This window comes from Dipodomys spectabilis, unplaced genomic scaffold (genome assembly GCF_019054845.1).
Source record: "Dipodomys spectabilis isolate Male_0828 unplaced genomic scaffold, ASM1905484v1 ptg000158l, whole genome shotgun sequence".
NCBI classification, from domain to species: Eukaryota; Metazoa; Chordata; class Mammalia; order Rodentia; family Heteromyidae; genus Dipodomys; species Dipodomys spectabilis.
This window is the reverse complement of record NW_024870835.1, coordinates 4230220-4257056: the sequence shown is the minus strand read 5'-3', so window position 1 is coordinate 4257056 and position 26837 is coordinate 4230220. Positions and strand designations below refer to the sequence as shown.

Sequence of the window (26837 nt, the reverse complement as noted above, 5' to 3'; positions counted from 1 at the left end):
ATTTCCCCCCTAAGTGGTAGAGATTGAAGGAAGGGTTTTTGAGTGTAACATGTTGCTATAACTGGCTGTGTTTGCATTGTTTCTAGCTATTCCTGTTGTCCAGAGGCAACCAGGACTCCTCCATATGGTCATTAAAGAAGTTTTAAGTTTTCCTGGCTGTGTATCTGCAATGTTAAAAGTGCCCAAGCTTAAACAAGATGTATGACCGCATCCATCCCAGTTTGCAAAGTACACATTTGGAACAAGCCTCTGTGTTATGACCTTTTACTTAATAGTCACCTTTCATTTCCCTTTGTTTCTCTGCAGATCAGCAACGTCTTGTTTTTCATTTTACCTCCTATCTGTATGTGCTTGTTTCGTCAATATGCAACGTGCTTCAACAGTGGCATCTACTTGATATGGACTCTCTTAGTTGTAGTGGGTAAGTGCGAGGCGGGGGGCGGGGGGGTGGGGGGGAGACTGAAAGGGAGGAAATGGGATTCCACAGGCTTCCTGTCTCTTTGGACATAGTGTTTTGTAAACCAAAGTCACTCTGACGTCTTAGCAATTGCCCCCCTGATGGACACCAAAAAGAGTCTTTTCAACTCAGGCTTGATAACAAGTCTGCCTGGAACTATCACATAACTGCATTGCAGACTGATTTGGGGGACTGACAGTATTGGTGCTGTGCCAGGGCAGCTTTCTGGAAGCTTCCAAAGAAAGTCATGTGAAACAATTGAACTCTGATAAGATGTGGTTTCTAATGGGCTTAAATGAAAAAAAAAATTAGATATTTGGTCCCTCATTGTTCAGTGAAATATTTGTGTAATTTCCATTTCCTCTTCCAGGCTGTTCAGGAATTCTTAACAGTGAGATAATGTTGACTTTTATTTACTGCCTGTTCTCATGAAAGCTCAGTGGATAGAGCCAGAGTGTTTTTACTGTGGGATTACTTAAATTTGATAGGCTAATACCAGGCCCTAACTAAAATTCCCTTTCTAGTTTTGAAGCCTGCAGGCTGGGTGGTGTGAGTTTCTTTCTAAAGTTTCTTTTTTTTCAAAGAGAGAGTGATCTAGTGATTTCTGATAGCAGCTAGTAAAGTCTCTTTAAGCAATGTGTTGAATTTGTGAGTTAGTGCTTCTGGGCTGACTGTTTTTTTATGTTTTGTTTTTAATTGTAATCGATTCTAGGAATTGGATCCGTCTACTTCCATGCAACCCTTAGTTTCTTGGGTCAGATGCTTGATGAACTTGCAATACTTTGGGTTCTGATGTGTGCTCTGGCCATGTGGTTCCCCAGAAGGTATCTACCAAAGATCTTTCGGAATGACAGGTAAGCTCATGCTTAAATGCTTTTACAATTACTACTAGGTGCAGTCCCCAAGATAACTTAGCACCAAGGAAAACAGCACACAATTAAGTTCCACCTAGTGATGAACTTACTTAATGAATAAACTTGTTTAATAACTTGTTTAATATATTTGCTTAATGTCCACTGATTTTTTAATGATCTGACAGTATAATCAAACTGAGAGATAAAAGAGGAAACTTAAGTAATATTTGGGAAAGCATATATGTAATGGTAGGGGCAAAAAAATAGCTGACTTGTTCATTTATGAACAAGTGTGGAAAGACTCATTGGGAGAGACATATCTGGGCAGTAGTTTAAAGACCTTTGATTTCCTGCCTAAATGTTTCCTTGAGTGTCACCTAATTTCACCAGTTTTATACATATGGAAGTAGAAAGTCTGATTATCTTATTCTTGAAGTCATAGGATAAGATTTAAGATTTGTATCATTGTTTTACATATGATCAACATACACAATACACATGCACTCATATATATATATATATGTATATACACATACATACTTCTATTTGTACACGCATGCACACACACACACACAATCTCCAGCTAGAAATCAGAATTCAGGAAAAGATGCATTTTTAGTATCTTGCATGCTAGGATTATAGTGTTTTTGAACACTTATTTTGGACAGTATTTTTTCGAAACACTGAGATACAGCTGTAAACAAAGTGGCAACATTTCTGCCTCTCATGAATTTCCCCTAATTTGGTAGTAGAGCACCAACAGAGAAATACTCTCATGTTGGAGTATGAGTAGACAGGGTGTTGCCATGACATCATGCTGATGTAGTTAGGCCACAGAAGTCCTCCTAATTACTGTGTGAGGTTTGTTGCTGTCTGAAGGTACAGGGGAAGTCAACCTAATTCAGATGAGGAATGTGCTCAGAACACACCATCTGCATAGTTCTCTGCAGGACACTCTGTTTTGTCAAGTTATATACAGAATATTGATAAATAGTCTAAAAATATGGGTACAATGAAGCAAGCTGTGCCAGCCCAGGGAAGAGATCCCAGGAAAAGAATTCATAATGGTTTTTTTTTCCTTCAATTTTGAAAAGGAATAGCAGCTACATAGCTATTAAAGACTAAGGCTGGACTTCAGGAAGGACTCAAGTGTTGGAGCACTTCCTAAGCAAGTGTGAGGCCCTGAATCCAGTTCCCAGGAATTCACATACACACTCTCACACTCACACACATATACTGCAAACCAAAATGAAAAAGACGAAGGCTTTTTGGAGGCACCTGAGGTGGAAGAGTATCTGAAAAACACCTGGTGTAGAAAGCACATGGAAGCCAGGTGCCGGTGACTCACGTCTGTAATCCTTGCTACTCAGGAGGCTGAGATCTGAGGATCATGGTTCAAAGCCAACCCAGGCAGGAATTCAGAAACATTGAATTTATTCTCTGTATTCTCTTAGACCACAAGAGAATAAAATTAAAACCCAACACCAAAAGCCACCAAAGAAAATCCTGTAACACATATAGACTGAACAACTGTTGAACTACTTTTGGGTCATGGAAGGGAGGAAATTAAAATGTTTATGATATCTAATAAAAATGAACATACAGGGACTGGGAAGGTGGCTCAGTGGTAGAGTGCTTGCCTTACATGCCTGAGGCCCTGGGTTAAATTCCTCAGCACCACATAAGCAGAAAAAACTGGAAGTGGAACTGTGGCTCAATGATAGAGTGCTAGCCTTGAACTGAAGAGCTGAAGAACAGCACCCAGGCCCAGAGTTAAGGCCCCATGACTGACAAAAAAAAAAAAAAGTGATTTCCTGTTTAGAATGAATGACCCAAGCAGGGTGCTGTTGACTGACACCTGTAATTCTAGCTACTTAGGAGGTTAAGATCTAAGGATTATGATTTGAGTTCAGCTCAGGCAGGAAAGTCTGAGGGACTCCAGTTAACCAGCAAGAAATTGAAAGTAGAGATATGGCCTAAGTGGTAGAGCACCAGCCTTGGGTAAAAACAAAAAGCCAAGTAAGAGCATGAGGTCCTGAGTTCAAGCTCCAGTACTGGCATGTGCGCGCGCGCACACACACACACACACACACACACACACACACACACACACACACACACACACACACACACACACACGAATGCTCTAACCTCAAAATATGCTTGTGTATGTGTTCAGGAGGATGAGCACACCACTGTCCTGTCCCTGCCTGTTTTGAGTTGCGGTATAGTGAAGAGCTTCCACTTTTATCTTCCATCTGATTTCTTTTAACAATTTAATTTTTAAGATGAAGAAATCTCTTTTTTATTGAGGTAAGGAGAAAGCATACTTTAAATGGAATAGGTATATAAACTTTCTCCTGGGAAGCGGGATTTGAATTAGTTTTGTCATTTAGCAATTAGGAGTTCCCTCAAGAAAGATATTCATAAAAAAAATGATGTTGAGCTCTTGTGGCTCATGCCTGTGGCTCAAGCCTGCAATCTTAGCTGCTTAGAAGGCTGAGAACTAAGATTCGCTGTTTGAAGCTGGCCCAAGTAGGAAAGTCTGTGAGACTCTAGCATTTAAATGTGGCTCCAGTGGCAGTGCCAGCAGTGGGCAAGTAAGCAAAATAAACCAGAGTTCAAGACCTTGAGTTCAAGTGCATACACACACACACACACACACACACAGAGAAAAGAAAAAAAAAGAAGAAAACGAAAGCAAGTATGTTCTTCTCCATCCTGCTGATGCTTCTTTTTTACAGAGAAAGTTTGCTTTACTTTTTTTTTTTTTTGTGGTACTAAGAATTGAACCCAGGGCCTTGCATATACTTACTGTATGCATTTTGTTCCAGAAAGTGTGTGCTTTAAAATGTAGCCAGGTTGCTTTAGACAGTCTCCAGCTTCTAGTCTTATTCTTTGGTTTCTTTGCTCAGCTTCAGCAGCAGGCTGGTGAGTTCAGGGTACAGGTGGAAAGAGGAGGCAGCCCATGAGGTTTTGCAGGTAGAGACTTTTTGACCCTGCTTGAAAATCAAACCATTTGCCTTTTCCCAGTATCTCCCAACTTACAACATGACCAGCAGTTGCTTCTGTCCTTTACCTGCACCTGGCATGTGTTAGGCTGAGAGCGAAGAGGCTACTCTTCCCTCAGAACTTAGAAGTGGGAGTAAGGGTTTTACTTATTTGTTTATGAAATCTGGGAGATCTGGGTCAAAATTCATCTTTGCCTTCTTCTTTTGCCGCCTCTTCTTTCTTCTTTGCTTGAACTCAAGACCTCACTTAGCTTGCTTGCTCACAACTGGCCCTCTACCACTGGAGCCATGCCTCCAGCTTGACATTTTACTGAATAATTGGAGACAGGGTCTCCAACTTGTTTCGGAACCTTTCTGCCACGTCCTGGCTTCCTGAGTAGCTGGGATTTTAGGCATGAGCCTTGGAGAATGATATTTTGAAGCCATGCCCAGCAGAAAAGTTAAAAACAACAACAACTCACCTTAGGGTGTTTGAGATAATCTTGAAAAGTACTTGTTAGCCCAGTGGTCTGTGTGGTCACTTAGCTCACGTTGGTATCAGTGGCCCTTTTTTTGAGATAGAGGTAAAATCTCAGGGCTTAGAACTGAACTCAGGGCCTGAGTGCTGTCTCTGAGCTTTGTTGTTGTTGTTGTTTTTCTCCCAAGACTAGTGTTCTACCATTTGAGCCAGTTCCACCTCCAGCTTTTTGGTGGGGCTGGCTTCAAATCACAATTCTCCTGAGTTGCTAGGATTACAGGAGTGACCCACCAGTGCCCGGCTCCCACTTCATTTTTTTTTTTTTTTGAGTCATGAATAGCAAGGGAGCGGCTTAGGAGCTGCATATCTTTAGTTCACTTGCTGGATGATGTGGGTCCAGTATCTTAATCTCTTTGGGCCTTAGAACCTTATTTACAAAATAACAGGGTAGCACTAAACTATTGAGGTCTCCCTCAGGACCAAATGCCATAGAACCATGACTGTGAAGGGCTGGCGTCTCAGAATAATTCGTATTTTGATCTTAACAGGTAGCTTAAATAGTGAGACCTGTCAGGGACATTTCTAGCTTTTAAAGGCCATGTGGGAAATTTGTGCACTTTGGCTGGAAGTCACAATGGCAGGTTTCATCATCCATATATTCCCTTTCCTTTAAGAAGGGTAAAGGGACATTATCAAACATTTGACAGATTTTGAGAGGGTAGAAAATTCCTGCTTTAAAGGGTAGCTGATGAGAGCAACAGCAGTAGTTTTATTATTATACTGTGATGACTGTGCTGTAGGGTTGCTAGATTTTGTTTGGAGAATGCAGGGAAAGGGGGGAGGTACTAAGGGATCTGGAGTGAGAATATATGGGCCAGAAAGTTGAATATAGGGCCACAAACTGCTGGAAGGGATGTTGTCACCACAATTTAAAAAATGCCCTATCAGGACTCCTGGATCCTAGAAATTTCTAGCTCTATTATATGTAGGGCCTCTGGAAACCCTGGAGTATGCTGGGCAGCTGGCTTTCTGTTTGGCCACGTGACCTCTATTTACTTCTACTGTTTGTAGAACTGAGTGTGTTCACAGGATGTTCTTGTGGGTCAGTACATTCCAACACATCTCTGGACCCAATGTGTGTATGTATATCTATATGTGTGTGTGTGGGGGGGGTGTTGTATTTGTTGTTGGTGTTCTGAAAGAAAGCATGTGCCTTTAAATAATTCGGCAATCCATATGGGGGCTTTGGGGATTGTAGCACCAGTTGTAATCAGTCTGATCCCTCAGTATGGTTCTCCCAATAACAATGATATTACTAAAATAGTATATATTCTCATTATGATAGGAAAGATGGAAGTAAAGGACTTTTAGCACATAACTTGTACTAGGCACTGTCTTAAGTCATTAATACTCACCAGAACACCATCATGGTAATGTTTTAGGAAGAGTTATTATAGGTTCCACAACTACCCAAGTGGTGAGGAAAGGATTTGAACACAATTGTCTACTTGAAGAAACATGCATACATATACACATATATCTTTCCCCCTCCTGTGTCAGTCCTGGGGCTTGAACTTAAGGCCTGAGTGCTGTCCCTGAACACTTTTCTTTTTTTGGGTTCAGTCATGGGGCCTGAACTCTGGGCCTGGGTGCTGTCCCTCAGCTCTTCAGCTCAAGGCTAGCGCTCTACCACTTGAGCCACAGCACCACTTCCGGCTCTTTTCTTTTTGCTTATATGGTGCTGAGGAATCGAACCCAGGGCCTCATGCATGCAAGGCAAACGCTCTATCACTGTAACCAGCTTCCCAGCCCTCCCTGAACTTTTTTTGCACAGGTTAGCACTCTACCACTTAGCCACACCTCTGCTTCTGGCTATTTGGTGGTTAATTGGCGATAAGAGTCTCAAAGACTTTTCTGTCTAGCCTGGCTTAGAATGGCATTCCTCAGATCTCAGTCTCCTGAGTAGCTAGGATTACAGATTTGAGCCACTGGCTGCCTGTAAAACTGGGCGGTTTTAATTGCTCTATTGGTCTTTCTAATCTGGGCCTGAACTCTAAACCACTGGGCAGGATGGTGCTGCACTTTGGAAATTTCTGATGAGATATTTTATCCTATATAAAAATTTTAAAATACTTTTTAAAAGAAAAGAAGAAAGTAAAAAAAAAAAAAAAGTAAAAAAAAAAAAAAAGAAGAAAGTAGAATGAAGTTCAGACAAAAACATGAAAAATGTAAGGGACACAGTGAGAAGGTTAAGCAATGCACATAATTAGTATCCCAGAAGGAGAGAAGAGAGAATGGAAGAGAAACAAACACCCAAAAGGCCAAAAAGTCCTGATGTGTCAGAACCTTACACCCAGTGCCCAGCAAAAGAGTAGCTGTGGGTCATGAAGAATGGCTGTGGGCCGTGGTCCTCAGTCTTGGCTGGAACAGGCAGCTTCTCATCCAGTAGCCAGCTGAAGAATGCTGACCAAGGTCAGGAGGAAAACATGGTTCTCCTGAGAATTTGCTGCCTGGACTTTTCCCCACACATCTTTTTCTTTCTGGTAAAAGTTCAGAACTACACACAATGCCTGTTCATTCCACTCAGAAAGCTGGCAGCTTGATCAATGATTTCCTGTGCCTTGATGATAAATGGTTTTCCTATTTAAGAGATAAATTTGTATTTTGGAAGTTCAAGGCCCTTTGATTTCTTTATAATAGAATTTCATTCAAATTAGCTTCCTAACTGTGACCTGTTCCAGGGCTCACGGCCAAAGCAAATTCTGCTAATGAGGAAGAACAGAACTTCAGGAAAATCATGTGTTCTTCAGTCTCAGCCATGGATGGGGCATTAGAAATGCTGTGGTCTGACCTTTCACTTTATAGATCAGGAAATGGGGTTCCTGGGAGGAAAGACGAATATGTCTAGGATCACGTCGGCACTGCTCACACTTCACTGAGATGAAAAGTTTGTGCAGGGTGTGAAGAGAGAGTCAGTGGTTTTTCCAAGATCTATTATGTCAGAAAATTGTCAAGCTGGGCTCCCAGTGGCTCATGTCTATAATCCTAGCTACTCAGGAGATTTGAGCTCTGAGGATCGTGGTTTGAAGCCACCCTGAGCAGTAAAGTCTGTGAGACTCTTATCTCTACCTGACTAACCAAAAGGCAATTAGAGCTGTGGCTCAAGTGGTAGAGTGCCAACCTTGAGCAAAAAAGCTAAAGGACAGCACCTAGTTTCTGAGTTCAAGCCCCAGCACCAACACAACAAACAAAAACAAAAAACCTTGTCAAGACAAATTTAAGTGTATGCTAGATTTGTAGGTTGCTAGTAGGTAGTAATATATTAGAAGAATTTTCATTTTGCGTGCTGGTATGTAGGACTTTTTTTTTCTGTTAAACTGAAAACCTTATAGTTTATTAATGGTCTCTGCTTTTCAAATAAAAGTCACGCATGTTCACCTAGTGGAACAGGGATTGGCAGGCTATGTACCCTGGGCCAAATGGAATCTGTTTTTGCAAATCAAATTTTATTGGCATAGACATGCTTAATCATTAACTTATCTTCTATAATGGCAGAATGAAACCCTTAAGGCCCAGAAAACCTAAAATACTACCTGACTCTATGGAAAAAGTTTGTTTAAATGAACATGTAGAACCATCTGAAAGAAATACAGAGAACTAAGCCAGAGAAATGATTCTCACTCTCTCACCCCCAGATACAAAGGTTAACTTCAGTCTTGTCATTTTCATGGCCAAACCTTTGGGAAATCTCTGATTATTTCCAAAGAATAAATTCCTAGGAGTCCAATTACTGAGCCAGTGAGTGTGAATGACTTTTAGGTCCTTAGGGCAAAATTTTAGATACTCAGGGCAAAATTTCTTTTCAGCTTACATGGATGGCAGTGTCTTCTCAAGCTTAATAGACAAACTAGCAGGAACTCCTTGGTTAATGGATGTACTTTTCCTTTCACTGATTCAGGGGCAGGTTCAAGGCAGTGGTCTGCGTCCTGTCTGCAGTTACAACATGCCTGGCATTTGTCAAGCCTGCCATCAACAACATATCTCTGATGACCCTGGGGGTTCCCTGCACTGCACTACTCATTGCAGAACTAAAGAGGTGGGTGCCATTATTCCTGACTACTCCTTAGGCTTTGACTTGAGATGGGAGTACTCAGCTCCATGTTCCTGGGTTGCCCTCTGGCCTGGAGGAGGCATATTATTGTGTAGAAAGAGTTAATTCCTTCCTGATGCATTGGGACAGGTTTGATGGGTTAGTTCAAAATACGATTTGTTTCCAGAAGATGGAGCAGCAGCTCTTTAGTGCATGTCTGACATCTCAGTGATTAAAAACTGGCTCATCAGGAACGCCTCAGCCCCAACACCAAGCTTCTAGACTTAGCACTGTAGAAAGGAGAGTTTCTTTGTCCATGCAACAAGAAAAAGGAGAAAGGAGAAGTCCTGAAGATGTCATTGCGTTCACATGGAGTGGAAGAAGCGTCAAGGAAAATCCATTTCTCTACATAAGGAAATGTTCACTTCAAGCTGACTGCTGTTGACTGTGAAACTTTCCCCTGAGGCCTTATCTTTCTTAGTTCAGGCTGTCCTTGATCTCTCTATGTATCCCAGCTACTTTCTTACTTCTGTCTCTCAAGTGTTGAGATGGCAAGTTCCATGCCTAGCAACTATCTTAATTGAAGTTTTGATCTCTTTTGTGGTATAGGTGCTCTGTGTAATGTGATGTCAACTAGAATTAATTCTCTCTTCCTTATTTAGAGAGGAGACACACGTTTGTGCCTTTTTCCCCCTCCTTGGATTGCTTTGATCTTCAGCAATAACTGTTAAGGGTCAGAGGTGTCTGAAGAGCTATTTGAGCTTGCTGCCCTGCAGTCATCATCCGTCAGGAGGGGATCAAGTCTTGTCTAGTTGGCTTCTTTGCATAGCCTTAAGGAGCAGGGCTGTTGAGACCCATTTCAGAAACAGACTAAAGTTGATACTGCAAGAAATGAGTATAAAAAGCAAATATTTGAATAAATAGTGAAAGCTTCAGTTCCTACCTTCTATAATGATCTTAATTTTTTTCTTTCAAAAACCATTTTTTGGCTGCAACTGTATCTTAGTGGTAAAGCATGTGCTTAGCATGTGTGAGGCCCTAGATTTGTTCCCCAGCACCAAATAATTTGACAGACAGATACGTAAAAGATAAAGAGCAACTTCCTACTTCATCTTCTGTTGTACTGCTTGTTAGAGTCAGAACATTCTTTGCAACCCGAACCATGCTTGCTCCCTTGTTTATTCATTCATGGTAGGAAAGCCTAGTGATTCCTAAATGTCAGCTCCCATAGTTCTTAGGGAGACTTGTGGGACTCACTCAGGAAATACATTGCACAAATGGGAGGCCTGCCTATCTAGTGATTTTGATTTTGGAAGTCTAACATGTTGGCCTGGGAGTCCTGCATTTAAAAACCCTCAAAAACTTGGTTGTGCCGGGCGCTGGTAGCTCATGCCTATAATCCTAGCTATTCAAGAGGCTGAGATCTGAGGATCATGGTTCACAGCCAGTCTGGGCAGAAAAGTCCATGTGACTCTAATCTCCAATAAACGACTCAAAAAAAAAAAGCCAAAAGTGGGGCTGTGGCTAAGTGGTAGAGTGCTAGTCTTAAGCACAAACAGGCTGAGGGATAGCACTCAGCCCAAGTTCAAGATTGGCAAAAAACAAAAAAAAAAAACAAACCCAAAAAACAAAAACATAAAAACTTTGATCTCTCCTATAGTTTCTCAAATCTTAAGGGTTTTTTGTTTGTTTCTATGCAAGTACTATGGGCCTGAACTCAGGGCCTCCTACTCTTGCTGATGCTATATCATTTAAGCCAGACCTCTACTTTTGGCTTTTTGGTGGCTAACTGGAGATAAGAGATAAGAGCTGAGAATTGAGGTTCAAAGCCAGGAAAAATCCGTGAGACTTATCTCCAATTAATCACCAGAAAACTGGAAGTGGTGCTGTGGCTCAAGCAGTAGAGCACTTGCTTGAGCTGAAGAGCTAGCTCAAGGACAGCACCCAGGCCAAGAGTTCAAGCCCCATGACCGAAAAGAAAACAAACAAAAAACCCTCAAAAACTTGGTTGTTTGGGGGTTGAGGTGAGACTGGGGTGGCATGGGCCTGTGAGGGTATGGTGGGGGAGGGAGAGAGGATGACTGCTAATAAGCAAAGGCTTTAAAAAGCATGCAAAATCTTTCCTTTGGGGTGTTGGAAAAATTGTGAAATTAGATTTTGGTTGGTGATGGTTGCATAACTGTTTTAAATGTACTAAAATGCACTGAGCTGAACACTTCAAGTGAACAAATTGCAATGTATCTTAAGAAAGCCATAAATTAAAAAAAAGACCTTCCATAACCTGCTCAGGTGATTCTATTGTCCACCTGTCCTGTGTGTGTGTGTGTGTGTGTGTGTGTGTGTGTGTGTGTGTGTGTGTGTGTGTGTGTATGTGTGTGTGCGTGCGCGCTGAGCCTGGGGTTTGAACTCAGGGCCTGGATACTGCCCCTGAACTTCTGTGTTCAAGGCTAGCACGCTGCCACTTAAGCCATGGCTCTACTTTTGACTTTTTGGTGGTTAATTGGAGATGAGTCTCATAGACTTTCCTGCCTGGCTTTGAACTGTGATCTTTAGGTCTCAGCCTTCTACGTAGCTATTTTAAACTGTGAATTTCAGGTGTGAACACCTTAGAAGAAACACCTTCTCCACTTTGCAATAGTAAATTGGAGTCTGTGTTCTTTAATAAAGAGATTCAGAGTGAGAATGTGTGGTCTTTAATACAAAATCAATACAAAATAAGTCCTTACTACAAGATAATACAAAATAAGTCTGAGGTCATTATACTACCATCAAGCTATGGAGAAAGTTTTCACTGAATCTTATGTCAAAACTTTTTCATAAGAACATTCTCTCCCCTTTTTCTTGTGTTTAATACTCTGACTTAGCTAAAGCCTGTGTCTGGAATGCTTTTTTGCCTGAGTGGCTAGAGTTGTGCTCAGAGTTGAGCACATCTGTGCTGTGACTGAGATGACTGAGGTCCACAGATGACCACAGCGCTGGGCCAAGCAGCTCTCCTGTCTGTCCCCTCACAGCCGGGCTTCCTGAGAGCTGTCTCTACCTGCCCCTTTCATCTTCTGCCTTCTCTCCCCATCTTTATTCTGTAATCTTCAAATTTACTCCTGTAAAGTTGTCTCCTGTACCATTCCTCCCTCTCTACAGGGTCCTTACTATCAGCCAGTGAAAGAATATACTGGGGTCTCTCCCCTCCGCTTTTCACCTTCACTCTCAACCTGGACTCTACACCTGCCCCCAGCACTACCTGTTATCTCCTTTGTACGTCACAGCCAAACTTCTTTATTTTCTTCTCTTCTTTACTATGTCTGTTTATGCTTGAAATACAGCCAAACATGTTTCTTCTTCTTCTCATTATTACTACCTTTATTTTAACAATTTTTATTTTTTAAATTTTAATTACTATTATAAAGAAGATGTGCAGAAGGTTTATAGTTATGTTAGTTGAGTAAAAAGTGCATTTCTTTTTGGATGTCCCTCCTTCCCTCCCACTCTCTTATTACTAGCTTTTTTTTTTTTTTTTTTTTGCCGGTCGTGGGGCCTGAACTCTGGGTCTGGGCACTGTCCCTCAGCTCTTCAGCTCAAGGCGAGCACTCTACCACTTGAGCCACAGCGCAACTTCCGGCTTTTTTCTTTTTGCTTATGTGGTGCTGAGGAATTGAACCCAGGGCCTCATGCTTGCAAGGCAAGCGCTCTACCCCTGAGCCACCTTCCCAGCCCCTCTTATTACTAGCTTTAAACGAGTTGTCCAGAGAGCCCTTATTTAACATGTGCATTCTGTGTATCCTACAGCCAGACTTCTTTAAAAGCTTTCTTTTCCTCTCTTTCTTACTCTTCAGCTGGTTTCTGTCTGCTATCGCAAGCCCTGCTTGCTATGTTGCCCATCCAGTGGTCATTCTTCAGACCTGCTCTAACTTACACATCCTCACCAGTGTTTGTACAATTGGCCCAGCTCTGGACTAGCATCCTTGAAATGTTTCTGGTGGCTTCTGTGAGAGTGCATCGATTTGATTTTTCTGTGAACTGTGGCTGTTCCATCAGTCATGTAGATTTCTTTTCTCCAGCTTTGCATGCAAGGATCCCTTAAGGGATTCTGGGCTCTCTGCTTGCTATGGTTTGAATGCTGTGTGTCTCCAAATTTGTATGTTGAAACCTGATCAAGAAGGTGCTAGAGGTGAGGACTTCTAGGAGGTGTCATAAATTAGATTAGTCTCTTTATAGAAGAGGCTCCAGATTGCTGCTTTCCTCTTTTGACATGGGAAGACACAGTGGGAGGCCAGTCTGTAGGGAATGGGCTTTCACTAAACAGTGATTATACTATCTATCTATCTATCTATTTTGTCTGTTGTGGGGCTTGAACTCAGGAAGCCACAGCTCTACTTCTATTTTTTTGGTGGTTAGTTGGAGATAGGAATCTCATGGACTTTCTTGCCCAGGCTGGCTTTGAACCATGATCCTTGGATCTCAGCTTCCTGAGTAGCTAGGAATGAAGCCACTGGTGCCTGTCTTATGCTGGTATTTTGATCTTGGACTTCCCAGTCTTTTGAACTATAAGGAATAACTCATTAAAAAATTTAAAATTGTTATTATAAAGGCAGTGTACAGAGGGGTTACAGTTACATGTCAGGTAAAGAGTACATTTCTTTTTGGACATTGTCATCCCCCACTATCTCCCAGTTTTTCCCTTCTGAGAACTCTTTAAAAGAACTCTTATAAAGAAGTAACTGTGCTTCCCTTTTCCCTCTCCGAATCAGATAAGTATATAAACATATACAAGACAAAGAGTACAGAAATAGTAACAGAAGGGAATAAACCAAATAAAAAAAGGAAAGAAAAAAACAGAACAAAAGGTGAACCAATTCAACAGTGAAAACCATTAGATACTATTTGGAAATGAACTAAACAACTTTGAGGGGAGGGAAGTCAGGAGAGGAAAAACAGGGGAAGGGGAGAGGGGGTGACACTGCTCAAAACGAAATGTACTCATTACCTGAATCATGTAACTGTAACTCCTCTATACATCACCTTTACAATTAAATTGAAAATTTAAACAAAGAAAGAACTTTATAAGGTGTTTACTGTAGGGATATGAACAGACTAAGACACACTTATTTTTCTATGCGTCCCCTTGAAGTAGCTCACCGATTTCCATGGCTTAATTCCTCTTCGTATGCAGCTGACTTCCACATTTATATATCTAACCCAGTCCTCCCTTCTAACTTTGCTAATGTCTAGCTAGCTATCAGCCTGACCTCCCTAATTCCATGGGTCATGGAATGTAGGTTTCAGCTTGTCCCAACCAGATTCCTTATCTGTCTTTTCCATTTCTGCTTCTTTTCATAATAGCACTTCAGTTTCCCATCATTTACCCAGTTATTTGAGCCAGAATCCTGGCTTTCTTCCCTGAACATCCCATTTGGTCATTCATTTTCCTGTAAGATATTGCAATTAATAAAAAAAATATAGTCCTTGACAGTCCTGTGACCACCCCACATGAAGCTTCCCTTACATCTGCCCAAAGCTGTTCTGACTTCTGCTTCTTTACACGGACCAGACCCTCCAGTCTCAGTCTCTGTTCATACTTCCTTCTTTCTGACTCTCCTTGGCTTACAGCTACTCATCCTTCAGGTTGAGGCTGAACTGTTTACATTGTTTCCAACCACCCCAAACCCATGGCACTCATTCCAACCATAATTAGAAAAGTATTTGTGTTATTATTGTGTGTGTGTGTGTGTGTTTGTGTGTGTGTGTGTGTGTGTGTGTGTGTGTGTGTGTGTGTGTTGAAATGGGTGCTGATACTGGTACACAGGGTCTGGATGCTGTCTTTAGCCTTTTTTGCTCAAGGATGGTGCTCTACCACTTGAGTAACAACTCTACTTCTCGATTTGGGTGGTTAGTTGGAGATAAGAATCTCATGTTTTTTCCTGCCCAGGCAGGCTTCAAACCACAATCTTAAGATCTCAATCTCCTGAATAGCAAGGATTTCAGGCATGAGTCATCGGTGTATATCTGTGTTGTTGTTTTGTTCAACCTCTACTGGTGTGGATTTCTACATGCGCATGGGCATGGGCAGAGCCCAGGTCTCCCTGTTCACTGTTACCACTCCAGGCAAGTCCCAGCATTACTAGACAAGAGGGTACCCTTTGTATCCTTTTCGTTTCCTTCTCACATCTCCTTCATTTGTCCTAGCATGGTCTGCAGTGTCTAAGCCAACTGTTTTCATTGCACAGCTCTTTCTTTGTTAAGGGGTAGGGGGGGGGACTACTTTATTTATTTATTGTTTGGTCGGTCGTGGGGCCTGAACTCTGGGCCTGGGCACTGTCCCTCAGCTCTCTCAAGGCTAGCACTCTACCACTTGAGCCACAGTGCCACTTCTGGCTTTTTTTCTGTTTATGTGGTGCTGAGGAATTGAACCCAAGGCCTCATGCATGCAAGGCAAGCACTCTACCAGTGAGCTTCTCCTCAGCCTTATTTCCAAAAGCTTGTGTCTGGTATTTTCATAGTTTCATGGTCTTCCCTGGAAGACATTACATTACATTACATCCTGAAGACATGAAAGTTTATTCTGATTTGGGTTATGACCTGACATGTACTGAAATTTGTGGTATTGAGTGATATTGCTGAGAAACTCGGCTGTATTTAAAATTATTTTAAAATGTACTTTTTTTCTGGTAATAAGAGCAGTTTTTTAAAAGAAAAACCTCGAGTTAATGATAAAAGAAGACATAGTGGACATTCTTGTCAGATATTTCTATCTTAAATAGGATCCTAGTGTATATATTATTTTTGTTCCACATTAAAAAAAACCCAAACACCTAACCTTATATTGATATTTTAAGAAACAGTAAAAATCAGGCTAAAGCTTAACAGAGCCCCAAATACATCCCCATCGGAAGTGCCCTCTCCCATCCAGTATATTGGCTTCCTTCTGCCTCTGGTGCCAGCCCTGCTCTGTCCTGGCTCTCAGAACTATGCATTAGACATTCCTGTGTTGTGGACCCCTCCATGCACATTGCTCTCTGTTCCCTTGAGTTCTTCAAGCCAAACTTGTAGATTTCATTGCATCAGAAGTTCATGGAGGCTGGGAATGTGGCTTAGTGCTAGAGGGTTCCATTCCTCAGTATCACATAAACAGAAAAAAACCCAGAAGTAGTGCTGTGGCTTGAGTAGTAGAATGTTAGCCTTGAGCAAAAAAAGTTCAGGGACAGGGCCCAGGCCCTGAATTCAAGCCCAAGTACTTGCAAAATAAAGAAGAAGAAGGAAGAAGAGGAAGAAGTAGAGGAGGAACAGAAAGAGGAGGAAGAGGAGGAGGAGGAAGAGAAGGCGGAGGAGATAGAAGAGGAGGAGGTGGCAGCAGCAGCAGCAGCAGCAGCAGCGGCAGCAGAAGAAGAAGAAGAAAAGAACAAGAACAAGAAGAGGAGGAGGAGGAAGAAGAAAGAAGTTGAAGAAAGAAGTTCATGGAACTTCCTGTACCATACTGGTTGTCTAATTATTCATTAGTGTTTGTTCTTATTCCCTTCATTTTATCTTTTTTAAATTGCAAGACAACAGGTCTGTGTTGTCTTCTTCAGTGTCTACCATGGACTCCGAGAATTTGAGCATTTCATTCTTTTTTTTTTTTTTTTTTTTTTTTAAATTAGGAATTCTAGGGACACAGCACTCCGGGCCAATAATTATTTTTATCTAACTGCTTGTGCTTAAAAGAAATTGCAAGTCAGTTGCCAGTGGCTTGTGCCTGTAATCCTAGCTACTCTGGAGGCTGAGATCTGAGGATCCCATTTCAAAGCCAACTGGGCAAGACTGTCAGCAAAAAGTCAGAAGGGGAGCTGTGGTTCAAGTGGCAGAGTACCAGCCTTGAGCCAAAAATTTAAGGGGTAGCTCCCAGACCCTGCATTCAAGCCCCAGTACTGGTACAAAAAAGAAAAGTTCTCAGAGTGTCCTGTTAAAAACCTGAAATGCCCGACGATCCATGGGTTGCTGGTTAGAGAAGAGTCAGATTTAAGAGACAAGTTAAGAAAAGCCGACAGAATGGCTAGTGCAGCAGCAGAAACTGACAAGTTAATGAGGTAGACAAACCAGGTCTCCTGTGGGTAGGGATTCCTCATATAAAAGCTGAAGTCAGGATCTGGTTATCCTCTCCGTGGGGATTTACACGTACCCTAGAGCATTTCATTTTTTTTTAAATTTTTTTTTGGGGGGTCTGGTTGTGGGGCCTGAACTCTGGGCCTGGGCACTGTCCCTCAGCTCTTCAGCTCAAGGCTAGCGCTCTACCACTTGAGCCACAGCGCCACTTCCGGCTTTTTTCTTTTTGCTTATGTGGTGCTGAGGAATCGAACCCAGGGCCTTGAGCATGCAAGGCCAAGCGCTCTACCACTGAGCCACCTTCCCAGCCCTCTTTTTTTTTTTTTTGGTCAGTTGTGGGGTATGAACTCCTTGAGCTTTTTGCTCAAGGCTAGCACTCTACCCCTTTGAGACACAGCTTGACTCTGGTTTTCCAGTGATTAATTGGAGATAAGAGTTTCATAGACTTTTTTTTTTGTCTGGGCTGGCTTCAAACTGTGATCCTCAGATCTCAGCCTCCTGAGCAGCTAGGATTACAGGTGTGAGCCACCAACACCTGGCTTATTCTTTTATTAAATGTATCAAATGCTGAAAATTTGGTTGCCAGCCTATGTCACTGTTGGGAGGTGGTAGAACCCTTAGGATGAGGGGCTTTGTGAAGGGACAGGTCATATAAGAGCATGCCCTTGAAGGGGGTCTTGGGATCCCAGCAGATCCTGTCTCTTTGCTTCCCAGCTGTTACAAGGTATCCTTGCTGCCATCATGTACTGCTTGCCACAGGTCCTAAGGAAGACAGCCACTCTGAAACCATGAGGCAAAAATTAATTGTTCCTCCTTTTAATCCAAGTCTCCTCCCACCCCACCCCTCACACCTTTATCTATACTGGGATTTTTGGACTCAACACCTCAACTCTTATTTGGTCTTTTACTATAGCTGGCACTCTACTACTTCAGCCAGTTTTGGTCCAGCTTTTTGTTAACCAGTAACGTGGTAGAGGGACAACTATGCTTGGAGAAGAGTCTTGTGGACTTTTCTGTCCAGGCTGGCTTCAAACCTTGATTCTTCATGTCTTCACCTACTGAGTAGTTAAGATTATAGTTGTGAGCCACTGGCACCCATTCTTCAGCTGGTTTTTATATTAGTTTTTTTTTCTTTTTGTTGGACTCTGGGCCCGGGCCCTGTCCTTGAGCTTTTTTTTGCTCAAAACTAGTGTTCTACCACTTTGAGCCTCAGCTCCACTTCTGGTTTTCTGGTGGTTAATTGGAGATAAGAGTCTCATGGGCTGTCCTGACCAGGCTATCTTCGAACTTCAACCCTCAAATCTCAGCCTCCTGAGTAGCTAAGATTACAGATAGGAGCCATCAGTGACTGGCTTACATTGGTTATTTTTGGGATAAGGTCTCACTTCCTGTGAGACTTCCTGGACCTGAACCGAGGTCCCCTTATTTTAGGCTTCCTGTTGTATTTGGGATTACAGGTGCATGCCACTATTCCTTGCTATTAATTGGGACAAGGTCTCATATATAAGCTTGGGCTGGCCTTGAACTGTGATCCTGTCAATCTCTTTCTGTCAAGCAACTGAGATTATCGGTAAGAATTATTGTCATCCAGATTTAAGTTGTTTTGTCACAATGACAGAGGTTGACTGACAAGAGTTTCTTCATGTTATGGGCCTGTATTCTTTCCAAACAATTTTCAGAGGATCCACTAGCCTTCTGTCAAGAGGGTATTTTGGTATGTTTTTAAAAGCAGGTCTTTCTGAACCTGCTGTCCCATCCTACTTTTATTGCAGCTTTTACTTAACAACTCTATCTGGCAACTGGAAGAGATATTAGCAGGTTAGGCTTTTGACATCTGCCCATGTGTTCAACAAAGGAATTAAGCTTTTTCTTAGTTTCAGATGTTGCCTTGGACTCTAGGCCCCTAAGGGACCTTGACTGACTCAGGAGTGAGCCTCTGGGGTAAAGAGAAGGGTGTAGAAGGGCCTTCAGCCACCAGTTATCTCTGGACATTCCTCTCCATTCCTTCCTATTAGCAAAGAAAGAGAACAGCCATTGACATTTTCCTTGAGGATCTGTTTCAGAACATTTTGTCCCATTGTGTAAGGCACTCATGCCTTCATTCTCCAAGTGTTGTCTTGCCAGTGTCTGGTGCTGTTCCAGGTGCTGGGAACATGGCAGCAAGCTGTACTCTTGTCAGTGGGGGATGCTGGCTGCACAGAGAGATGGTACAATGGAGCAGATGGGAGGGGTTGTAACTGCTACAGGGAAAATAGAAGGAGGGAAGATGGCTAGAGGGAAAGTCACATGGGAAGGAGATGATTGATAAAACCAGTGGTGGGGAAAAAGAGGTACTGAGAGGCTTAAGCCCCTCTGGGGGAACAGCACTCCAAGCAGAGAGACAGCCATGATAAGACCATGCAAGTGCTATTCAGGCTAAGGCCTGGGATGTTTGAGGGGCAGTTCAGAGCTCACTGTGGGTTAGGCAAAGATGCCAGGGGCAAGAGGAGAGGAGGTGAAGAGGAGGGGATGGATGTCCATGAGTTCCTATGACTCAGTGAGTTCTGTGATTTGTCCTCTGGTTAAAGGGGAAGCTGCTGGAGGCCCTGGGGCAGAATACTGAGAATTGCTCATAGGGGCCATGGGAGGAGCAGGCTACCAAGGAGATGATGGTGGCTTGGACCCAGGTGGGTAGAGGGATTCATTCTAAGGTAGGGCTTACAGACTGAATATAACAATAGTTTTGAGGTAAGGAGAGTTTTCTAGGGACATGGGGAATTTAGATTGATACTGGACACATCAGGGTGCAAGTCAAGAAAGTTGTTTGCAAGTGGCTCATGCTTGTAATCTTAGATACTCAGGCTGAGATCTGAGGAGTAAGGTTCAAAGCCAGCCTATGCAGAAAAGTCCATAAGACTCTTATCTCTAATTAACCAGCAAAAAGCCAGAAGTAGAGCTATAGTGGTAGAATGCTAGTCTTGAGCAAAAATGCCAAGTAAGAGGGAGAGGCCATTTGTTCACAATACTTTCATGCACACACACACACACAGACACACACACACAGACACACAGACACACAGACACACACACACACAGAGTGTTTTGTAAGTCTGGAGTGGGAAGTAGGGCCCTGTGAACCTTGTGTGCGATGTGATGTTTACAGCCTTGAGCCTGTGCCTGACTGTATGTTGGGAAGGAGCTCCAGGGCCAAGGCAGATGAGAGGCATCAGAGGACACGGATGAGGTGGCCAGTAAGGTATGTAGGAACCCAGACTGACGATGAGTCGCTCTGCCTCACCCACACAGGTGTGACAACGTCCGGGTGTTTAAGCTGGGCCTCTTCTCAGGCCTCTGGTGGATGCTTGCTTTGTGCTGCTGGATCAGTGACCGAGCCTTCTGTGAACTGTTATCGTCCTTCCACTTTCCCTACCTGCACTGCGTGTGGTAAGGCCCTGCACAGGGGGAGTGGGCTGCAAGACAGGTATCAGACTTGCTGCTGAGCACGGTGTGCTTTATGAGGCACACAGGTGGACTTAGGGGACAATGGCCAGGCACAGATCCCAAGCCTGCCTCTCCCCTTACATCTCTTGTCTGACATTTCAGAAGCAACAGAAAGTATTGTAGAAAGGAGAATGGATGCCAGGCTGCAGGTTTAGCCAGAACAAAAAGACTGAATTGTTAGGCTGCAGGGCTGTAGTCTCTCACCTGCTAGCTCCATAATTAAAGCACAAAGGAGAGTGAAAACGGAATCTGTCATGCTCTCCCTGTAGCTCTGGCTACATGGGGACAGGGGTGGTTCTCAGGATTCTGAGTGGCCAAGTGAAGGTTCAGGCCTCACAAGTCATGGGGGATAGTCTCATCTGTTCTTTTTACAGGTAGAACAGAGAACTAAAATGAATTGTTCATGGTCATTCATCTGTTTATATAAAAACAGCCTGGGAGTTCAGTAATAAGGAACGGGAGCCTCTGTATTGTGGGAAACTGAAGATTCATTATAAGTTTAAAGAAAAAAAAAGTAGGTTGCAAAACTGCATGCAGAAGCTCCACCCAGAAAGCCGGGGAGGAAAGGGGAGTAGTTTTCTTCCTAGATCTGCTTCAGCTTCAAAACCCAGGGTAATGTTCCTTCTCTGTCCTCCCAGGCTGCTGATTTCAAAAGGAGGACAAGGAGCCCTGGTAGATTGAAGATATCCAAGGCCGTTTAGTACTGAAGACCTGGAAGCTTTGTTCAAACCAGATTCTTAACTTTTATCCTGAGGTGGCTTTAAGATACCCAGCTTAAGAGCTGTGAATGGTTCAAATGATAGAGTTCATACCTACAAAGTGCAAGACCCTGAGTTCAAACCTGATATCACACACATACACACACACACACACACACACACACACACACAGACACACACACACACACACCATCCTAGAGTCTCACTTAGAAACTTAGCTTTAATTATTATTTTAATATTTTTGGTGCCAATCCTGGGGCTTGAACTCTGGGCCTAGACACTGTCCTTGAGCTTTTTTTTTTTTCCATCAAAGCTAGCACTCTACCGTTTGAGCCATAGATCCACCTCTGGCTTTTTTGGTGCTTAATTGGAAAGAAGAGTCTCCTGGACTTTCTTGCCCAGGCTGGTTTTGAACCTCGATCCTTAGGTATCAGCCTCCTGAGTAGCTAGTATCATAGGAATGAGCCACCGGTGCCTGGCTTGGCTTTAATTTCATTGCACAAATGAACCTGAAATTGTATATACAATGCAACATGTATATATTTATACGAGTTCAGGGACTTCCAGATCAGAATACAAAAGACAAGACAAGACAAAACATCACAAGTTGGAGTTTTCAGTTTTAAGAGCCATTGCCTGAAATCTCTTAGGTTTAACTTCACTTTTTACAAAAGTCTGCAAGAGAATGCCTTTCACTCACATATGGTACTTTATTGGTTCTTTTAAACCTTTGCTAACTGAATACAAAATATGTTTACTTTCATATCTTAAAAATAGCATTGTTTGGCATCTTTTCAATTGGAAATTGGCTATGTGTATTTCCTTTTTGGAAATGTGCCTTCTAATTTTCTTCATCTTCTCTATTGTGTTTCTCTTTTTATAAAGTTATACCAGCACCTCGTGCCTTCACATAGCAGACAGTCATTATAGCCTCCATAACTGTGTGACATTTATTATGCAAATTTGTAGCATTTCCCAGAGCATGCAGAATAATACATTAAACCCCCAAGTAGGCAACACTGGCTTCTGCTATATAATTATCAACAGGAGATCATGTCTTGTCTCTACCATGCCACCCACTCTTCACCCCACCCTGATTGTTCAAAAAATACCTCCCAGACAGTGTATGGAATGGTGACCTTTTCTAGTGTTCTTTGTAATGAAGAGCTGTGTGTGTGTGTGTGTGTGTGTGTGTGTGTGTGTGTGTGTGTGTGCATGTGTGTGTGTGTGTGTGTGTGTGTGGCTTGAACTCAGGGTCTGGATGCCTCATTTAGTTTTTTTTGCTCAAGGATAGTGCTCTGCCACGTGAGCCACTTCCAGCTTTTTAGTGGTTAATTGGAGATAAAAGCTCATGAGCTTTCCTGTGCAGTTAGCTTCTAATCCAGAGCCTCAGATATCAGCTAGGATTATAGGCATAAGCCATCAGCAACTGGCTGTAATGAACAACTTTAACTGTTTATCATCATGCCAATATTCACCCCCAATTTTCCTTTTTTTAGTGTGTTAATATTTTTTGTGCTATACTGGTTTTGACCTTTTGTGTTGTCATATCTGTCAGGGGTGTGTGTGTGTGTGTGTGTGTGTGTATGTATGCGCATGTGTCAGTAACAAGGCTTGAACTCAGAGTCTCATGCCCTCACCCAGCCTTTTCACTTCATGGCTAGCACTCTACCATTTGAACCAGGCCTCTACCCTGGCTTTTTGATGGTTAATTGAAGATGGAGCCTCTTGGACTTTCCTACCTGGGCTGACTTTGATCTTTGGTCATCAGATCTCAACTTCCTGACTAGCTAGGATTACAAATCATCTGGACTGACTTTGTGTTGTTCTAAAAAAGGCCTCTCCTCCCAAAGTTTATAAAAACTATTTTGGGGGAGTATATTACAAAAACATAAATTAAATCATGAATTAAGTTCATCTCAAATTAAATTTAATATCAGGATAGGGAATAAAGAAAGCTTACAGGGCTGGGAAGGTGGCTCAGTGGTAGAGCGCTTGCCTTGCATGCATGAGGCCCTGGGTTCGATTCCTCAGCACCACATAAGCAAAAAGAAAAAAAAAAGTCAGAAGTAGCGCTGTGGCTCAAGTGGTAGAGCACTAGCCTTGAGCTGAAGTGCTGAGGGACAACACCCAGGCCCAGAGTTCAGGCCCCACGACCGGACCCCCCTCTCCCCCCGAAAAAAAGAAAGCTTACAGGGCTGGGAAGGTGGCTCAGTGGTAGAGCGCTTGCCTTGCATGCCTGAGGCCCTGGGTTCGATTCCCCAGCACCACATAAGCATAAAAAAAAGCCGGAAGTGGCGCTGTGGCTCAAGTGGTAGAGCACTGGCCTTGAGCTGAAGAGCTGAGGGACAGCGCCCAGGCCCAGAGTTCAGACCTTATGACTGGAACTAAAAAAAAAAAAAAAAAGAAAGAAAGCTTACTTGCCACACGGTCCTTTGCTTGCTAAGATAATACTAAAACTTTTAAAGAGACAGTAAAAGTAAATGTAAAGGAAAGGATTTGTCTATGAAACTCTGAATGCTCTGTAGTGAATGTCAGCTTAATCTGGATGCAGGGTATCCTTTATCTATACCCAGTTGTTTAGGTGAGAAGGCAGGATCTAAAGTTTGTTCTAGTTATCCTCTTGGAATATCTTTTGAATATTCTAATGGGGCTCAGATTGCTCAAGATCTACGAACCCTCCTGCTCTGACTCTTCATCCCTTGCTAATCGTGAGGGGTTCTGGTTCCTAATTCCCTGGGGAAGGGTGTGCTAGAGGGAGGGAGGGAGCAGGCAGGCCTCCAGCAGTCATTGCCTGCCTCTGACCTCACCCATCTCTTGCAGGCACATCCTCATCTGCCTCGCCGCCTACCTGGGCTGTGTGTGCTTTGCCTACTTCGATGCTGCCTCAGAGATCCCTGAGCAAGGCCCGGTGATCAAGTTCTGGCCCAGTGAGAAATGGGCCTTCATCGGTGTTCCCTATGTGTCGCTCCTGTGCGCCCACAAGAAGTCGCCAGTCAAGATCACGTGACGGCAAGGCAGAGTGGCTGGCCTCTCTGCTTCCTTTCCTTCATGCACTGGGCTTCATTTGCTAGCAAAGACAGCCAAGGGTGTTGGGTGTGTCTTTCTAAAAGTTCTGTTCCTTTGGCCTCTAACTAGTGTCTGCGGACTGCCAGGATTCCACTTAGCCTGGAGAAGTGTGTGAAAGTAGATGATTGGGGATATGAGATGTACCTTTCCCAGCATCACTTGCAGGTGCATCAGCTTGCTGGGCTGGGGCAGAATAGTCTCTTCGGGCTCCTGAGCAGCCTATTGGCCTCTTCCTGGAGAAGGTTGGCCCACCCCAGATGCCATTCCCACACTCTTTTGAAGTGGATGCTACCCTGATAGATAAGGACCCCTTCTCCCCCTGCCTGTCACGGCTGGAAGGTGCCAGAGACTTCCACTTGGGGAAATACTCTTTAAACCAAACCAAACCCCCACAGGACTTGGCTCAGGAGCCTGTTTTCACTTGCCCTTGCCATTAGTCAGGTTTTCTGTACATTTGTGAATCCTTTTTACTACTACCTACCTCTGCTGAGAGATGGAGAGAGAGGCTAATGAGCAAAACCTTCTACACCAAAATCACACTCCACTTTAAGCCGTTCTTGAAGAGGGGCACAACTTCTCAATGCTGACATCCTTTCTACCCTACTCTCCAACCAGCTCAGTAGCCTCAAATCCACAGACTAGCTATGGTGCGAAGATGCTCTATGCCATCCCCTCCTCCCTCCTCACCTCGTGACCCCCTAGGTAAGATTACAAAAGAGCTCTTTTCAGTCACGGTAGGGGGCGCTGGTTTAAACTTCGGAGCATATAGGCAGTTTTATTTTATTTTGAACTTTTCCTCTCTTGAGGCTGCCAGTATGCCACACCATTCTGCAAATTACCTCCAAGAACCTCACTTCTTACTTTTCCACCTTTCCTGTGGGAATTCTCTCCACATTCCCACAATGCCAGGTGCTTCTGGTTGTTTTCTAGAGCATCTGACTTGCTTGCTTTTCTCAGATGCTGGTGGTCACAATACACTGGCTGGCTGGTTGTGCTCATGGATACAGCAGGGCCAGTCTGTGACCTTCTGGGGTTTTCTCATCTAGCCTGATGCTGGCTACAGTGAGTCTCCTCACTCAGCTGCATGGTAGGCTCTGGCATAGTCATCAGGTCTAGGGTGGGACCTCGGGCCCTCAGGGATTCTCACTATAACTCAGGCATCTCCTGCTGTGTAGCACTGTAGTGTGAGGAGAGGGCACAGACATGGCCATCCCTTGTGGGTAGGTGTTGCAAGAACTGTTTCTCTGATTAGAATTTGTACAGGTTCCAAAGTTTAGCAGCAAACCTCATTTATAGAAGAGTGATGTATGAACTAAGTGGTATTTTATTAGGTATATAATGGAAGATGAAATGTATAGGATTTCCTTAACATGTTAGGAAGTGACAGTGTACATGAATGTATTGATGTTTTGCAAGGTAGAGAACACTGACAGCAAAGGGGAGTATACATGTTGCTTTGTAATAGCTTAGGACATATTTAAAAATGGTTTTGAGTTGAATATTTGGAGGAAATTGTACTTCTCTGACATCTAGTGGTTCATGGATAGAACTGCTGTAACTCCTTTGGCTTTCTTGTCTAAACAATTTTAAAGGGAAATATCAGACATCCTCATTTGTGGTTGACCTTACTAGGAATAGATTCTAGTCTCATTTCTTTGGCAATGTAAAAATGTTTTTTAAGTAGTGGTATTGGAATATTTGGAGGCTAGATGTCTTAATAGGAATAAGGCGAAGTAAGGAATAGAATGTGGGAAATGGTGTGTGTGTGTATGTGCGTGCGTGCGTGCGTGTGTGCGTGTGCGTGTGTGTGTGTGTGTGTGTGTGTGTTTATCCCGTTTCCCTTATGACAGGGAACAGTCAAGGAAGGACCATTGTTCTTTATCAGGAAAAGGGCTTATTCCCTGGCAGAGCTGCTAAAAAAAAATCCTGGAGCTATCACTGAAATTAGGAGTAAAATGTAACTGATGGGTATATTTGAATGACCTGGAAGAAAGGAAAAAGGTGCCCTGCCTTGTGGGTAATTTCCAGCTCTCTTTTGTAAGACAAATGACTGAGGAATCATAAGGAATGATTTTATATGAACAGCTGTATGCCCTTCTAGAGATTGTTTCCAAAGTGATAAGAGCTGAGAAAACAAGAAATGGATCATATTTGAGAAGGACTAGTTTTGAATGGAAGTCACTACAGCTTGCCCACACAGGGTGGTAACTCAAGAGACCAGGCATACAACTTACCTTATTTTAAATTGGGTGAGAATATGATCCATATTTATATCAAAGCACTACATGTTCTTTAGGGAAAACTCAAGCATTTACAAAAAAAATGTAGAAGAAGAAAAAGCAACACATGTTTCTATTGCCTAAAAATATTCATTGTTAATACCTTGATATTTGGGTGCCTTCCTTTCTCATAAAACATTTTTTCTAAAGTAGTTGTAAATAGATGTCTTCTGGTGTTGAGAGTTCATCTCGTAGCTTGAGTGGAATATGTGCAACAGTTGGGTGTGTGTGTGAAAAGCAGGAGTGAGATAACTAGAGTTTGCTGTATACTTAACTACTGATGGCTAGATTCTAGACTTACAACTGATCTTCCTTTTGTTTTTTGTTTTTTTCCAGTCCTGGGGCTTG

The 26837-nt window shown here is 42.9% G+C and overlaps 1 protein-coding gene across 1 annotated transcript in view; it reads left to right on the top strand.

Annotated features, from left to right (window-relative positions):
- Positions 1-25341, top strand: part of Acer2 (alkaline ceramidase 2) — a 39242-nt gene extending 13901 nt beyond the window's left edge. The window contains exons 2-6 of the mRNA XM_042692954.1: positions 307-421; positions 1170-1311; positions 8738-8875; positions 20228-20365; positions 23965-25341. Coding sequence (XP_042548888.1) covers positions 307-421; positions 1170-1311; positions 8738-8875; positions 20228-20365; positions 23965-24151 — 720 coding nt within the window. The 3' untranslated portion in view covers positions 24152-25341. The remainder of the gene's footprint in view (positions 1-306; positions 422-1169; positions 1312-8737; positions 8876-20227; positions 20366-23964) is intronic.
- Positions 25342-26837: the final 1496 nt, after the last annotated feature.